Below are 17498 nucleotides of genomic sequence, written 5' to 3'. Positions count from 1 at the left end.
GTCCTGCAAGAATTTTACATCAATTCTTACTGTTCCTGCTGTGTTTGTAGATTCATAGGATCATGAAGAGCTGATTCTGTATCACTAACAGATAAACATACAGTATAAAGACAGTACAGTAGAATTATAGAATAATAATTATAATGAAGCATAAATTGTAAATAAATCTAAATGCTATACTTTTGTACCAAATGCCTGGAATTCATTCCACTAAAAGGTAGCGTTTTTTTAATTGTTGTGTGTTTATATTTTAGGGGTCAACCAGAAGTGAAGTGGAAGCTGTCTAGTGCAGAGACGTACTCCAAGATGCGTTTAAAGCTTGTGCCCAACTACAACTTTGACTCTCACAGCGAGGCCAGTGCTCTCCGGGATAACATGGGTGTGTATCACAGTTTTTAATACACATGTATATGCACAACCACACGCAACATCCACTTCAATTACAGATGGCTTTAAATGACTGAATTTCAGTTGTATGAACTGGGATACAAACATTGTCACGGTACCAGAGAACGTAGTCAACCAGACTCGTACGCAGGATAAATGTGATCATTGGTTTATTACACAAAGTCATGAGAGAATACAAGGGTACTTAAACAAAACATATGACAAACCAAAACACTTGCACTTGGAAACTTAATAGCTAGAACAAAGACGTGATCATAATTACACATTACGTATAAACAAAACCCGAACCTGACATTACACAACGACAGGCATTGTGAGCACGTTATGAACAATGATTTTTTTTTTTTAGTTTTAGAGATAAACTCTGTTTGCTGACCTGATGTGGAACAGTTGTGATGTGACGTCTGAGTTATTTGTGTGCATTCTCTATTGTTTGTAGGAGCTGAGAGCCCTCGCAGTTCTGCCGAGCCCCTCCCACTGGCTGTAGCTAAGGAAGCTAAAGTGAGTGACATGGAAGACGACCAACTGGAGGAAGAGGACCTTGTCTTTATGGACAGCCAGTAAGCAGCTCCACTTACACACAACACCCACAACAACAAAATAATGCATATAAATAATAATAGTAATGGTAATAATAATAATGCTACATAAAGCCCAGGCATGTGCTTAGTGTCAGAGTGTTACACAGCAGCTCTGTGTGTGTGTGTGTGTGTGTGTGTGTGTGTGTGTGTGTGTGTGTGTGTGTGTGTGTGTGTGTGTGTGTGTGTGTGTGTGTGTGTGTGTGTGTGTGTGTGTGTGTGTGTGTGTGTGTGTGTGTGTGTGTGTGTGTGTGTGTGTGTGTCAGGGCGGAGGAAGTGGAAGAAGAGAGCCAAAAGGAGAAGCTTGTGCTTTCTGAGGACTGTGAGCTCATCACTATAGAGGCTGTGGTAATGGGTCGCCTCGAGGTTACAACACACCACATCTATTTCTACGATGCCAGCAGTGAGAAGGAGGAGACAGAGGAAGGTACGGACAAGACGGAAAAATCAGAATCACAATGTGGAATGTTTTTTGCTGGAAATAAAGTGTACACAGAACATTGCAGTGAGGTAAAGGTAAAAGACATACACAGGAAAAGTAGATGTGTGTGTGTGTGTGTATACACACACCCACACACAGAAGGCATATACATGTACATGTACATACATGTACAAGAGATTTTTACAGTATATTTAAACATGTAAATATAGATTTATTTCTATATAATTCTAATACATTTATATTATATTTAACTTTAACAGATGCCCAGCAATGTAACCTTTCTTACACTCGTTATTAAGGCTGTGTGTGTTGAGACAGCTATTAGCACACCGCTAGTTTGTTGTCAGAGCGAATATCATGCTAGCTAATGTTTAAGAAATTAGGTGAAACAACCTCTAATATACCATCAGTAACTAAAATTAGCATGTGATTTGAGAGAGACTTTTTTTTTTTCGTCCTTTATACCTAAATGAACTTTTCTACTAAGTCTTCTGCTGGAGTGAAGAACTTTTATTTGCGAAAACAAATTGTCTTCGAAACGTAGTGGAGACGTCAGGATAGGTTTTTCTTACTGAACAATTTGTATTGATGAGATATACAATCAGGATACATGGAATGGTTGAATGGATCAGATACAAGACACAAACGCTTCAATACACAGAATGTATATGTCAGAGTTTTAATGTTGGGTTAAATGTGTGTTGTTGCAGGGATAGGCTTCGATTTCAAGCGGACACTGAGTCAGCTGAGAGAGGTCCATCTGAGACGCTATAACCTGCGCCGCTCTGCCCTCGAGCTATTCTTTATCGACCAGGCTCACTACTTCATCAACTTCAAGAAGAAGGTGAGCTCAGTGTATGAGTCGTCGTTAGGTTGATGTTACACCTGCTGTACGACGGACACTCCTGAAGGATTTGTGTACGCTGTTCTAAGCATGTGTTTGTACGGATGCTTTTTTCTGACTACAGGTACGGAACAAAGTCTACTCCAGGATTCTCGGGCTCAGGCCACCTAATCTGTTTTACTTTGGGTCCCGCTCTCCTCAGGAACTCCTCAAAGCCTCCAATCTCACTCAGGTGTTATTCTATGCTTTATTTGACGCATTCTCTCTTCATCTGTTATAGAGTAATGACATACTCTGTTTTTAAGAATTTGAACAATTATTTTTCCTTCATTTTCTGATGCTTTTCTTGTCTCGATTTTGTACAGATATTTATATTGTTTGTGTGTCTGTCCTGCAGAAATGGGTGTGCAGAGAGATCTCAAACTTTGAGTATCTCATGCAGCTCAACACCATTGCTGGTCGCACCTACAACGATCTGTCGCAGTACCCTGTGGTAAAACTGCACTACTTTTACTTTCTCATACGGCTTTCACTGTCTAACTGCTCTTTCTATGAATTTGCTTTACTTTATGAGGACCTGCTGTGTGTGTGTGTATGTGTGCATGTATGTTTTGTGTGTGTGTGCGCATCTCTGTGTGTATCTGTGTATGTGTATTTGTGTTGTGTGGGTGTGTGTCTTTGTGTGTTGTGTGTCTTTTGTGTGTGTGTGTGCATCTGTGTGTATTTGTGTGTGTGTGTGTGCGATTCTCTCTGTGTGTATGTATGCGTCTGTGTGTGTTTGTGTATGTCCATTTTTGTGTGCGTGTGCTGTCTGGGTGTATATCTGCGTATTTGAGTGTGTGTTTGTGTGCATATCTGTGTGTGTGTGTGTGTGTGCGCGTGTCTGTGTGTGTGTATTTGTGTGTCTGTTTCTGTATGTATGTGTGTTTGTTTGTCTGCATCTGTGTGTGTTGTGTATGTATGTGTGTGTTTGTGTATGTGCATATTTGTGTGTGTGTGTTGTGTATGCATGTGTCCGTGTGTGTTGTGTATGTATGTGTTTGTGTGTGTTTGTGTATGTGCATATTTGTGTGTGTGTGTTGTGTATGTATGTGTCCGTGTGTGTTCATGTGTATGTGCATATTTGTGTGTGTTGTGTATGTATGTGTCCTTGTGTGTTTGTGTATGTGCATATTTGTGTGTGTGTTGTGTTGTGTACTGTATGTATGTGTCCGTGTATGTTTGTGTATGTGCATATTTGTGTGTGTTGTGTTGTGTACTGTATGTATGTGTCCGTGTATGTTTGTGTATGTGCATATTTGTGTGTGTTGTGTATGTATGTGTCCGTGTGTGTTTGTGTATGTGCATATTTGTGTGTGTGTTGTGTATGTATGTGTCCGTGTGTGTTTGTGTATGTGCATATTTGTGTGTGTGTTGTGTATGTATGTGTCCGTGTGTGTTTGTGTATGTGCATATTTGTGTGTGTGTTGTGTATGTATGTGTCCGTGTGTGTTTGTGTATGTGCATATTTGTGTGTGTGTTGTGTATGTATGTGTCCATGTGTGTTCATGTGTATGTGCATATTTGAGTGTATATGTGTTTGTGTGTGCGCGTAGCTGTGTTTGTGTTTGTGCATATTTGTGTGTGTGTTTGTTCATATGTGTGTGTCTGTTTCAGTTCCCCTGGGTGCTGTGTGACTACACATCCAGTGTACTGGATCTAGAAGACCCGGCTGTGTTCAGAGATTTGTCTAAGCCCATCGGAGTGGTGAACCCTCGCCATGCTCAGGATGTCAGAGAGAAGTGAGCTACTTTATCCTTAGTGTATATCATCTACACCTGACCTTCAAATCCAGGCCACTCGAGTCACAGTGACATTTGGCTCGGCTCGAGTACAAAATCAAACAAAAATGTATACTGATTTGTTCAGCAAGGAGTAACCTTTAAAGTTCAGTAACACTAAAGCCGTGTTATTCTTAAACTACTGTACTATGTCTTATTCTGTATTTATAGTGACACCAACAGAAGGGAGTTCATCCGAATGTAATGTTTAATGTGTGTGTGTGTGTGTGTGTGTGTGTGTGTGTGTGTGTGTGTGTGTGTGTGTGTGTGTGTGTGTGTGTGTGTGTGTGTGTGTGTGTGTGTGTGTGTGTGTGTGTGTGTGCAGGTACGAGAGCTTTGAAGACCCTACAGGCACTGTTGATAAGTTCCACTACGGCACACACTACTCCAACGCGGCGGGCGTCATGCACTACATGATCCGCATGGAGCCTTTCACCAGACTGCACATCCAGCTGCAGAGCGGCAAGTAGGGTCACACTTCACACCGATCACACACTTAACACACGACCGAGACAGATAGTGTCGATGATGGTGTCATTATTATTATTTATTTTTATTTGTTTTCCTAATATGATCTACAGTATTTTATTGTTCTTGTTTGTTCTGGTCATTGAAGCGATCTTTGCAGCATTAGTGTATTAAAGTCCTTAATGATGTTGCATCATCAGCTCCACAGATATAAAGATTTTATACGTGGCACGATGAAAGGTGTGTAAACAAATTGCTGGTCAAATTCAATTTTAGTTTGGAAGCTGTGATTAAAGAGCAGAGAGAGTGTGTCACTGTGCTTGAGCAGTAGATGGCAGTATTACACATGAAGCAAGCTGTGAAGCTGTGTTCTCTCCTACATTATCCAAGGCTGAGTATATTTCATTTTGCTAAATTAGCAGTTTTGTGTGTGTGTGTGTGTGTGTGTGTGCAGGTTTGACTGCGCAGACAGACAGTTCCACTCAGTAGCAGCAGCATGGCAGGCTCGTATGGAGAGCCCCGCTGATGTAAAAGAGCTCATCCCTGAGTTCTTCTACTTTCCAGAATTTCTGCAGAACATGAACGGTAGATATCCGACAGATCATCTCTCTTTATTCTATAATGTATTTTGTATGGACAGCTCACCCCTTGTACATATCTCCTTATATCATATGGCATTTTTTTTATATATATTTATTATCATGTGGTTTGGCCACAAATCTGCATCAGGTTGCTTTTTCATATGGTATTGTTCCTAATGCTCATGCAGAACCCGTTGTGTTGAGGTCATCTTATCCTGTGTGTCTTTCTCATGGCATAATTACACACAGGACATTAGAAAGGATTCTCTTTATGTGGTTCTTCTTGGTTTTACACCAACCAATAACATGCCAGTAGGTGGAGTGGCTTTGCTGAGTTGCCTTAGGATCCACCGTGTTCCTGGTCAGAATAAAGTACTTACTGAAGATAGAAATTGCGTAAATAACACCAGAAATGTGTCAGCCAGGGTCCTTATTAAGCCTGAGACACAATGAGTTTCTTTAAACAACAGAGAGCAGCCCAAATTGTCAGTGCTTTAATGTTTAATGTTTATTTATTTATTATTAAGTCAAGTAGTGTATAAATGAGTATAAGGAATGAACACACTGGATAGAATGTCATTTGGATTTTTGGTTTTCCTTGCTATAGAGCACTTTGAGCTGCTCTAGGATTGTTTTAACCCATATTTTATTTTACAGGGTTCAATCTGGGCTGTTTACAGGTAAATCAGGAGTCTGTGAATAATGTAGTACTGCCACGCTGGGCCTCTTCCAGAGAAGATTTCATCAGAAAACATCGCCAGGCGCTGGTAATTTGCACGTGCAGACATATATATTTATATATATATACACACACACACACATGCACATACACACACATGCACCTGCACAGGCAGTTCATCAGCATGGGCGCACACATATCGTCGCTGTCGGGCGGAATCCTCGTATCTCCAAAACCGTTATTTTTCAGGAAATTAAAAAAACGCCGTATCTGCAGTGCACAGGGTTTAGTCCGCGTTGCAGTGGATTGTCTTGCGCTAAATTCCTGTCCTCAGACGAGCACCAGAACTAGCGGGGGTCAAGATTTTTTTTCTTTGAGCCCAGTGTTTTGAAGACATTTACCTCAGAAGACGTGTTGATTCGTTGCGACTCTTCTTGAGAATAAATATGCCGCAAATCTCTCCCGCGGAGTGAGGAAGAGGTGGACAGTTGAAGTGTCCAATGGAATTATGAGATTTGCGCTCAAGCTATTTTCAAGACTTTAGATTGGTTAATAACTTGTAAAAATAACAGACCCACGTGGGGACTGACCAATAGCATCGATATATGGAAAAATATGAAATTGACCAAATTTGGACATATGAGGTTTCCGCCCGACAGCGACGATATACAAATAGAAAACACAGATTTTTGGTCTTAAGTAGCATTCACACATGTTTAATGCATATTTGCACACACACACACACACACACACACACACACACACACACACACACAAACATATACAGATACATCGTTCATTGTGGTTGTGTTTACAGGAGAGTGAATATGTTTCTGCTCACCTGCATGAGTGGATTGATCTGATATTTGGCTATAAACAGCGAGGGCCAGAAGCTGTGGAGGCACTCAATGTCTTCTACTACTGCACATATGAAGGTAAGACGCTTATGGCAGATTTTGGATTTCCACATCAGCCAGAACAAAAACAAAAATGAAGCTGTTTGACATTATACAAATGAGAAAATGAGGTAGGTGACAATGAGCTACAGGGTGCAGCTAGGTAAAAGGTCATGCCCTGGCAATAATAAGCAAGTTACACAAGACGCAAGCTGAAGACAACCTGAGAAACAAGCCAAACCTGCTACACCAATATATACATGCTGTTTATGGGACAGACACAGAAATACAGTAAAGATGGTTGTTATTGTTTATTGCTTTTCAGGTGCTGTGGATCTGGATGCCATTGCCAATGAGACAGAACGCAAGGCTCTGGAGGGAATCATCAGTAACTTTGGGCAAACACCTTGTCAGCTACTCAAGGTCAATCCTCATAACATATCAACCACTGTATCAGCTCTTGTGCAGCTCTATGAAACATGCATAGAAAATAGAGATGTGTTTTGAGACTTCAGTCGCTATGTTTCAAAATACAGTAGATTACAGAATATCATTTAACTGCTGTGAATGGTTGTGCTTCAGGAACCCCATCCTCCCCGCATGTTAGCACAGAGCGCGTCCAGACGGCAGGCACGTATCAACTCTCTGCCTCCCAACCTCTTCGAGCACCTTGACAAACTGAGACCATTCCTCGAGGTCAGACTCGCTTTTAGTGGAGACACTGGAAACACTGGTTTTTCTTATTAGAGAAATTCAAACAAGTTTGTGTGTCAATATCTTTGTGTGTGTGTGTGTGTGTGTGTGTGTGTGTGTGTGTGTGCAGGTGGTGAATGATGGTGTGCCTCTAGTGCAGGCTATTGTGCCCAGAAATCAGACTCGTTCCTTTATCATCCCGGGGTCTGACGTGCTGGTAAGACATGAGCATTTTCTTACACATATGTGCACACACACATATACACACACACACACACACACACACACACACAGACACACACACAGATACACAGATCCATGTCTGGATCCTTTTTAGACTAAGCCTAGATCTCATTACCAGTAGTTAATTGTATAATAATAATAAACACAATGAAAATGTGTTTTATAAGAACCAATGTTTTAGTTTTATTTAGACCTGTCAATCACATCTTTGCTTTGTATATAATTGCCATGTTTATGTTTTCTGTCCTGTTTCTTTGGTAAACCAGGTGACTGTGAGTGCTAAAGGACAGATAGGAACACACAGCTGGCTGCCCTATGACAAGAGCATCGCCAATTATTTCACCTTTACTAAAGACCTCACTATGAGCAATCCGAAGTAAGCACACACATGCACACATGAACATGACACATGAACATGATCCAGTGATCTAATAATTAATATACTGTACTATACTATCCAGACTAAAACACACATGAAACTTTCTTCATTAGTGCACTGGTTTCAAAATTATTGGCACCCCACTAATCCTCACTCGAAAAGAGAAATGCACAGAGTCTCCTTCTGAAATATATCTAAAGCCAAACATATGTGGATACCTGACATCCCATTCCAGATTGAATCCTCCTTAGCTCTTATAATAAGCTCTACTCTTATGGAAAAGCTTTCCATAGATTTTTGGAACATGGTTGTGGAGATTTACCAATACAGCCACTAGAGCATAGTGAGGTCAGACAGTGATGTTGGGTGAGGAGGCAGGGTCGGTTTTCCAACTCATCCCTGAGGTGTTTAGTGAGGTTGAGGTCAAGGCTCTGTGCGGTGAGGCAGAGGTCATGGCTCTGTAAAGTTCTTACACTTGTTGCTGTGTGGACAGGGGTCTATGTATAACTCTTAGTTCCACACTGTATAACTCTTAGTTCCATACTGTTGTCTGTAAAGTGTTTCTTGTATGAACAGAGGATGACGATTTTCATTTTAATTCAAGTTTAATATGAACACAGTTTTTTTCCCCTCTGGAACTGTTTGTCATTCTGTTATAGCTAGTTATTGATAACATTGTCTTGAAGGGTGCCAATACTTATGGAATTGTTTCAGTAATGTGCCAGAAGCATTTTTAAGTTTCCGGCAAGTTTTTAAGTTTTAAGTTTTAAACTTAATGTGTGTGTGTGTGTGTGTGTACATTTAGAACACAGCGGTTCCTGAGTGGCCCCTTCTCCCCAGGAGTGGACATGGGGTCCCAGGTGCTGGTGGTGTCCAGTGACGCTCGCCTGCTGTTCAGCGGGGGACACTGGGACTGCAGCCTCCGTGTCACTACACTGGCCAAGGGCAAACTGGTGGGCAGGATCTGCTGTCACATAGGTGAGACGTGAAAACAAAACCAGACATTCAGAGACACACAATCAGTCATAAACACCCAGACATCCAGAGGGAAGAAGCGCCATGTTATGATGTGATGCGTGATGCAAAATAGTCTTATAGCTGAATGGCAAAGTGAATGACTCGCTGAACAAACGTGATAAAAAATAACAAGATTTGTACTTTAAATAATTCCCTTTCAGAAACTATATGCTAATTATTATTTATACAACTAAATTGAATCCCAAATACAAATTGTCATTTGTTAAAACTGGTCTTGGTTACAGTGTAACCGTATAATAATAATAATAATAATAATAATAATAATAATAATAATAATAATAATAATAATAATGCATGATCTCTAAATCTCAAGCACTTATTCTCTTGATGTGACTTTTAGATGTGGTGACATGTCTGGCTTTAGACCTGTGTGGTATCTACCTCATCTCAGGCTCTCGTGACACCACCTGCATGGTGTGGCAGGTTCTCCAGCAGGTCTGATCAACATTTAAAAATAAATTACTTCATTCATGTTAGCAATCTGAATTGTAGAATGTAGAACTTTTAGGACTGCAGCAGGTTTTCCCAAGAAGATCAAGACATGTCTGAGCTAATATTCTGTAGTTATTTCTCACAATTATAGTAATGAACAAGCAAAGTCCAGCTCAAATTAATTAAATTAGCATTAGTGTAGAGAATTTTTCATCCCTCTCTCTCTCTCTCTCTTGTGTAGGGTGGTTTCTCCAGTGGTCTGTCTCCACGACCAGTCCAGGTGCTGTGTGGTCATGATGCAGAGGTCACATGTGTCTCCATTAGCACAGAGCTAGACATGGCTATCTCAGGATCAAAAGTTAGTCAGACTTAAAGCTAGTCAAGATATTGCCTTCTCCACACTGACACAAAGTACAGATTTTGTTTTACTTTCTGCTTCTCTCTCTCAGGATGGGACGGTGATCATGCACAGCGTTCGGAGAGGTCAGTATCTACGCACACTGCGTCCTCCCTGTGAGAGCTGCCTTTCTGTCCGGGTGAACCAGCTGCAGGTGGGAATGGAGGGACATGTAGTGGTACAGACCATGCTGGAGGGCTGCTCCGCTGGGAAGGCAAGTCATATATGTCATATATATATATACAGGGAGTGCAGAATTATTAGGGAAGTTGTATTTTTGAGGATTAATTTTATTATTGAACAACAACCATGTTCTCAATGAACCCAAAAAACTCATTAATAGCAAAGCTGAATATTTTTGGAAGTAGTTTTTAGTTTGTTTGTAGTTTTAGCTATTTTAGGAGGATATCTGTGTGTGCAGGTGACTATTACTGTGCATAATTATTAGGCAACTTAACAAAAAACAAATATATACCCATTTCAATTATTTATTTTCACCAGTGAAACCAATATTACATCTCAACATTCACTAATATACATTTCTGACATTCAAAAACAAAACAAAAACAAATCAGTGACCAATATAGCCACCTTTCTTTGCAAGGACACTCAAAAGCCTGCCATCCATGGATTCTGTCAGTGTTTTGATCTGTTCACCGTCAACATTGCGTGCAGCAGCAACCACAGCCTCCCAGACACTCTTCAGAGAGGTGTACTGTTTTCCCTCCTTGTAAATCTCACATTTGATGATGGACCACAGGTTCTCTATGGGGTTCAGATCAGGTGAACAAGGAGGCCATGTCATTAGTTTTTCTTCTTTTAGACCCTTTCTTGCCAGCCACGCTGTGGAGTACTTGGACGCGTGTGATGGAGCATTGTCCTGCATGAAAATCATGTTTTTCTTGAAGGATGCAGACTTCTTCCTGTACCACTGCTTGAAGAAGGTGTCTTCCAGAAACTGGCAGTAGGACTGGGAGTTGAGCTTGACCCCATCCTCAACCCGAAAAGGCCCCACAAGCTCATCTTTGATGATACCAGCCCAAACCAGTACTCCACCTCCACCTTGCTGGCGTCTCAGTCGGACTGGAGCTCTCTGCCCTTTACCGATCCAGCCACGAGCCCATCCATCTGGCCCATCAAGACTCACTCTCATTTCATCAGTCCATAAAACCTTAGAAAAATCAGTCTTCAGATATTTCTTGGCCCAGTCTTGACGTTTCAGCTTGTGTGTCTTGTTCAGTGGTGGTCGTTTTCAGCCTTTCTTACCTTGGCCATGTCTCTGAGTATTGCACACCTTGTGCTTTTGGGCACTCCAGTGATGTTGCAGCTCTGAAATATGGCAAAACTGGTGGCAAGTGGCATCTTGGCAGCTGCACGCTTGACTTTTCTCAGTTCATGGGCAGTTATTTTGCGCCTTGGTTTTTCCACACGCTTCTTGCGACCCTGTTGACTATTTTGAATGAAACGCTTGATTGTTCGATGATCACGCTTCAGAAGCTTGGCAATTTTAAGAGTGCTGCATCCCTCTGCAAGATATCTCACTATTTTTGACTTTTCGGAGCCTGTCAAGTCCTTCTTTTGACCCATTTTGCCAAAGGAAAGGAAGTTGCCTAATAATTATGCACACCTGATATAGGGTGTAGATGTCATTAGACCACACCCCTTCTCATTACAGAGATGCACATCACCTAATATGCTTAATTGGTTGTAGGCTTTCGAGCCTATACAGCTTGGAGTAAGACAACATGCATAAAGAGGATGATGTGGTCAAAATACTCATTTGCCTAATAATTCTGCACTCCCTGTATATATATATATATATTTCTAAACGGCTTCATTGTTTATACGAACCCGATGTACGAGTTTGTATATTTATTTATGTACTTGTGTAATATAATTGTGTTGAAGGAGAAGTATGCGCTGCATGTGTACTCCGTGAACGGCACGCTGTTGGCGTCCGCCGTGTTGGAGGAGGCCGTGTCAGCGCTCTATTTGGTTTCTGACTACCTCATACTGGGCACACTACAGGGCAACCTGCACATTAAAGAACTGTTCAGGTAATCATCATCCATTAGTCTCTGCCTCTATCCTGGTTTTACTAGAAGCTTTGTGTGATCGTTCAATTGGGTGTGTACTGTTAGAAAAAAAAGATTCCATCATCCTTATCTGGTCTTCAGTTTGTCCCTCTGGGGAAACCTTTATTGGAGTCCATAAAAAAGTCTTGAGGACACTAGGCAAAATGCTTTGGTTTGGTTTGGCATTCTTGTTCAATTTAACACATCATTTCATTACAAATGATATCCTCAGCAATAACTTGAGTGGAAAAATAGAATCTTTCCAAGAATTTTGGAGTTTCTTGGTATTTAGTATGTAATGTGCACTCGAGCTGACTTAGACTCCACATGTTTGTGCCAAACATTATGATCTGTTTTAGATCAAATACATCAGCATGTCACTTCAGTGGAAGAGTCTTACTTTTGTAAAAATCTGTATCCGTATTCATGAAAATTCTTAGTGCAAAGACTTGCTCCTATAGTGACATAATTCTAAGAAAATCTTTAGAAATGTGGGCGTTTCACCTTAAAATTAAAGAGAAGATCCTAGTAAAGATAAAACCATTAAAAGAGCTCTTAAGGTCAAAAAGTCTTGAGGAGTCGTGAGGAGGAGTTTTAAGATTATCTTTAGTAGAGGTGAAGAGGGAGAAGAAATGTATTGCATAAAATATTTATACAATATTTATAGTGAGTTAATAAAATGCTACAGATGAGATCGTGTAAGGATTATTTTTGTGACCAATCATATTAGAGATAACATCTCCCATTCTGCCACTATGGCATTTAGAGATACGCTAACATCTCCGAATCAGAGCCAAAATGCCAAAAGTGTCAGAAATTATAGAATTTGGTGCTATAACGTTTCTGTGCTGTGTCACAATTAAATGGAATACATTTCCATTTATTACATTTTTAACATACAGATGTTAGCGCATCTCTAATATGATCAGTCACATACGTAATCCTTACACGATGTAGCTTCAAATATCTTAACATAGTGACAAAGTCAAGGCTTATAATAGACCAGATTTTAAAAGCACTTCAATTTATTTATTTTTTAACTGGACAACCAATCACAGTCTTTAAAGGAATGTGTCGTACCTAGTAACAGGTTAAGCCCCGCCTCCTGTACACGATAAAAGTTGTTGCTCTGAGATCGGTCCTGAATCACTCGTAAGATAAGATTCCTAGTTAGGAATGAGATCATTCATAGAATCTTTATAAATACGGGTTCAGAGTTTTCTGTAAAAATGAATTAACATGGTCATTATTACAGATTGCACAACATCTTGATTTATGAATATAGTTTCTTGTTTCTATGCATGATTTTTTTTTTTTTTTTTTACTTTTTTTTTTTAATTTCCAGTTGAAAATCTTAGATTCCATCTCATTGTACTTTTGTACCCCACTATATGTATAACTATATGTATTATTAATGAATATTCTGTGTGTATATGTTGCAGCTTAGCGGAGGCTGCTAAGCCCTTGGCACTGATGCTTCCCATTCGCAGTATATCAGTCACCAAGGAGAGCAGTCACATTCTGGTGGGACTGGAGGACGGCAAACTCATCGTTGTGGGAGCTGGAAAACCAGAGGAGGTAACAGAGTGCACTTTAGGGTTGAAGATGGTGTAATATGTAAAATTGATAGAATTGTAAGAATAATTCATAAACACTTTTAACAAAGGCATCATCCACTAAATGTACACTCACTGAGCACTGTATTAGGAACACCTACACACCTACACGTTCACACCGTTATCTAATCAGCCAATCATGCCTCAGCAGTGCACTGCATAAAATCACGCAGATACGGACCAACAGCTACAGATAATATTCATCTCCACCATATCAGAATGAGGAAAACGTGTGAATCTCAGTGACTTTGAATGCGCTATGATTGCTGGGGACAGACAAGCTTGTTTGGGTTTTTCTGTAACTGTTGTTCTATTGGGAAACATCAGGTGAACAACAGTTCTGCAGATGGAAACATTTTGTTGATGAGAGAGATTAATGGAGAATGGCAAGACTGCTTTGAGCTGACAGAAAGACTTGAGGTTGATGAGCTACAACAGCAGAAGATCATGTCAGGTTCCACTTCTGTCAGCCAAGAACAGAAAGCTGAAGACTCAACGAAACAAACTGACAGTTATAGCCTGGTCTGATGAATTTTGGTTTCTGCTGTGGCACATAGATGGTAGGGTCAGAAATCGGCATCAACACCGTAACTCCATGGACCCAATCTGCCTTGTGTCAACAGTCCAGGCTGGTGGAGGTGGTGTAATGGTGTGGGGAATGTTTCTTGGCACAATATGGGCTGTTAATACCAATCAATTGTCTATTATTCAATAGACTATTTGAGTATTGTAACTGATTATGTACATCACTTCACAAATCTACAATTTACCATCTTCTAACAGCTATTTCCAGCATGATAATGGACCATGTCACAAAGCAAAAGTCTCTAAAATTGCTTTTATGAACATGACAATGAGTTCAGTGACCTTCAGTCACCTTCCCAGTCACCAGATCGGAATCCAGTAGGTCACTTTTGGGATCCGGCAGAACTAGAGATACACAGCATCTGAAAATCTGCAGGAATTGCGTGATGTGGTCATAGCAACACCGCACAAAATCTCAAAATAATCTTTCCAACATCTTGTGGAAAACAAACCAGTTCAAATCAAATTTGTTTGTATAGCACTTTTAACAATGGACATTATTGTCTCAAAGCAGCTTTACAGAACATAAGAAACATAATACAAAACCTTTAACATTATACAAAGAATATTATACAAAAATCCAAGATTAATATTAGATAGATTTAAATGCGTTTGTATTTATCATTAATGAACAAGCCTGAAGTGACTGAGGTGACCGTGGTGAGAAAATGAAGAAACCTTGAGAGGAACCAGACTCAAAAGGGAACCTCATCCTCATTTGGGTGACACTGGAGGGTGTGATTATAAATATACAGTCTGACAATTGTGTTTTGATGAGGAGGTTGTTGTCCTCAAACACCACGTGTAGTTGTTATTTCCTCTTGTCCGGATACTTCATGAAGCAGAGTCCAACTGGAGCCGGTACACCTTTAGATGGAAATAGCATAATTTCATGAAGGCTTGTTTTGAGAGCAAAGTAAACCCTACACAGTATTAGTATAGTGTTCCTAATAAAGTGCTCAGTGAGTGTAAGCTCATACTTAATAATTAATATGTTAATACATTTTTAATAAACAATCATTTGTGTGTATATGTATGTTTGTGATTTGTAGAAATAAAATTGACATTGCGTTTGTGTTCCTCCAGTTGCGCTCAGGTCCCTTGACTCGACGGCTTTGGGGATTAACACGCAGAATCTCTCAGGTGTCTGCAGGAGAGACTGAGTACAACCCTACAGAGCATGCTGGGAAATGATCATCATACACACTCCATATGCCTTCAATAGGCCTATTCAAACACACACCTCTGAGATGCTGAGTCTGAACACAGGTTGACTTACTTGGGGCTGCTGCTCTGGTTTTATGGAATAAAGCAGAGTCGTCCAAAGCTGCACTTTTTTTTTAAAGGGAAAGGAACATTTCTATTTCTTTGTTTTGGATTGTATTTTAAGTAGAAATCATTCCAAAGATTGCGAGTCGGAGAGAAGCTTACGCTCACACGAACTGGGATCTCAGAGCCAGGAGGAATTCTGAAATAACACACACCATCTACTTTGAGCATGAAGCTGATGGCACACAGACCTCTTTCGTGCTGCTGGACAAGGCTGGAGTGTGTCAGCGGTAACGTTCACTCCGGGTCTGCAGTGCTGTGGCTGTGTAAAACTTTACAAACTACCCACACACTTACATAACAACAAAGATCTTGTAACTGTGTGTGTGTGTGTTCGGGCTTGAGAGAGAAGAAGAGAAAGCGAGAGCTTTCTTTTGTGTGTGTGTGTGTATCCTGTGCTTATAAGCTGTTGCTTAAAGCAGTAATCAGTGCACAGGTTCTGTTTAGTCTTTTTCACATTTGTTTGATATTCTTAATGTACTATCGAGTTTTAAAAACGTGTGCCTTAAAAATTCTGTTTGGTGTTTATATTGTACAACACTGTTACACAATTCTATATTTGTAATCACACTGTTCATGTTCCAGTCATGATGCTTGTGCACTGGTTCCAGTTTGTTTTTTGTTTTGTTTTTTTTTAATTTTCATTTATCTTAGAAGAAGTGCCTTTCTGATTCCTGTGTTAAAAGCTTGCTGTGGAAGTGTATATGTTCTTTACTTCTCATCAGTCAGATATTCTAGCCCTTTTTCTCCTCTCTGCATTCTTGCCCCGATCTTTCTTAAGCTGTGAAGTGCCTCAGTGACTCAAATCATTAGAAGCAAACAAGTCTTAGCAAAACACATCTCTGCTTTTACACTGGTCATGGATGTAAGTCTTGGTGTTGCGCAGTATGCCAGCCTTTTTGAGTCCACACTGGTATGTTTTTCTCTTCTTTTTTTTTTTTTTTTTTGGTATAACACTGAATCCTTTGAAGAGTGTTGGGTGTCTGTGGAACACATGGGAATGCAGCCACGCTGAGCTCGAGCTGCAGGATCGCCCAGCACACGTCCTCTTTACCAGCCAGCTTTCTCTGCTTGCTTCTTCTACTGCCGCACACGTCAAACACTGGCAAGCGATAAACTTTTAATTGAATTTAAGCACTCGCAAACGCTGTTTTGTTCGATTGTACCGCACCTTAGCGCTCCAACACACGTGCACACACTTTTTTTCTCCTACTACAATTTGCTCGTCAGACTGAAGTCATGTCGTCTAGTCTTATGTGTAGTGAATGATGCTGTGCAGAGTGAATGAGTCTTTTCATGTCCGCACCACTGCCTGTTCATGCCTTGCACGTTGAGTAAACACATTGGGAATAAACGTCACAAGGAGATGCCCTGCGGTGGGCTCTGGCACGCACACTGCTGGGAGATTTGTCTTTACAATAATCATATAGCTGTGCACATGGCTGGCTGGTGACTTTGCAGTCTGTTTCTCTAAATTTGTTTCTGATCTTTTTCCAGCGTGAAATTGAAATACATTGTGTTTATCTCAATTGTCCTTTTGCCTCATTTGGAATATCAGGTATTCTAGGAGGATGAGGAAGATCACAGTGATGAATAAAACCACCAGTGATATATCATTTTTTTAATTTTTAAGACAATGATAAACAGTAAAAGAAGGAATAACTCCTGGGATTAGGGTTAGTGATTATTACATGGTTTCTACTCCTTCTGGACTTTTCCATACCCTCACTTTCAGAACCTTTGTTTCAGATTATGAATGATCAGTTCAGTCCTTCTTTTATAGTTATGATAAATAGTTTAACGTACAGCGCAATAACAGTTAAAGAAGTTTTGCTTGTTTGTGTATCAGACTAAGCTGCCTGGTACAAGAGCACTGCATATAGACATCGTACGTGACTTTATACATGACTATTTTTATTGCATTTGGGAGACACTTTAATCCAGAGCGACTTACAGTCATGCTTTTGAAGCATTGATACTACTGGTTCAATAGGA

At 40.3% G+C, this 17498-nt stretch overlaps 1 protein-coding gene across 13 annotated transcripts in view; it reads left to right on the top strand.

The window, feature by feature from the left end:
• The window catches only part of nbeal2 (neurobeachin-like 2), a 53931-nt gene extending 36899 nt beyond the window's left edge, over positions 1–17032 (top strand). For 12 of the 13 annotated variants that reach the window (XM_060870449.1, XM_060870448.1, XM_060870447.1 and 9 more), the window contains 22 exons: positions 255–379; positions 848–968; positions 1253–1413; positions 2139–2272; positions 2397–2504; positions 2670–2765; positions 3929–4053; positions 4418–4558; positions 5015–5145; positions 5799–5908; positions 6638–6755; positions 7042–7139; positions 7299–7412; positions 7540–7626; positions 7919–8028; positions 8837–9009; positions 9410–9504; positions 9743–9859; positions 9951–10112; positions 11807–11955; positions 13416–13551; positions 15261–17032. In XM_060870449.1, the coding sequence (XP_060726432.1) occupies positions 255–379; positions 848–968; positions 1253–1413; positions 2139–2272; positions 2397–2504; positions 2670–2765; positions 3929–4053; positions 4418–4558; positions 5015–5145; positions 5799–5908; positions 6638–6755; positions 7042–7139; positions 7299–7412; positions 7540–7626; positions 7919–8028; positions 8837–9009; positions 9410–9504; positions 9743–9859; positions 9951–10112; positions 11807–11955; positions 13416–13551; positions 15261–15368 (2719 nt within the window). In that variant the 3' untranslated portion in view covers positions 15369–17032. Of the gene's footprint in view, positions 1–254; positions 380–847; positions 969–1252; positions 1414–2138; positions 2273–2396; positions 2505–2669; positions 2766–3928; positions 4054–4417; positions 4559–5014; positions 5146–5798; positions 5909–6637; positions 6756–7041; positions 7140–7298; positions 7413–7539; positions 7627–7918; positions 8029–8836; positions 9010–9409; positions 9505–9742; positions 9860–9950; positions 10113–11806; positions 11956–13415; positions 13552–15260 lie in introns of those variants that run through there. The other variant, XR_009648453.1, reaches the window with a different exon arrangement.
• Positions 17033–17498: the final 466 nt, after the last annotated feature.

This window comes from Tachysurus vachellii, chromosome 5 (genome assembly GCF_030014155.1).
Source record: "Tachysurus vachellii isolate PV-2020 chromosome 5, HZAU_Pvac_v1, whole genome shotgun sequence".
Lineage (NCBI taxonomy): Eukaryota > Metazoa > Chordata > Actinopteri > Siluriformes > Bagridae > Tachysurus > Tachysurus vachellii.
This window is presented reverse-complemented; position numbering and strand designations above follow the sequence as displayed.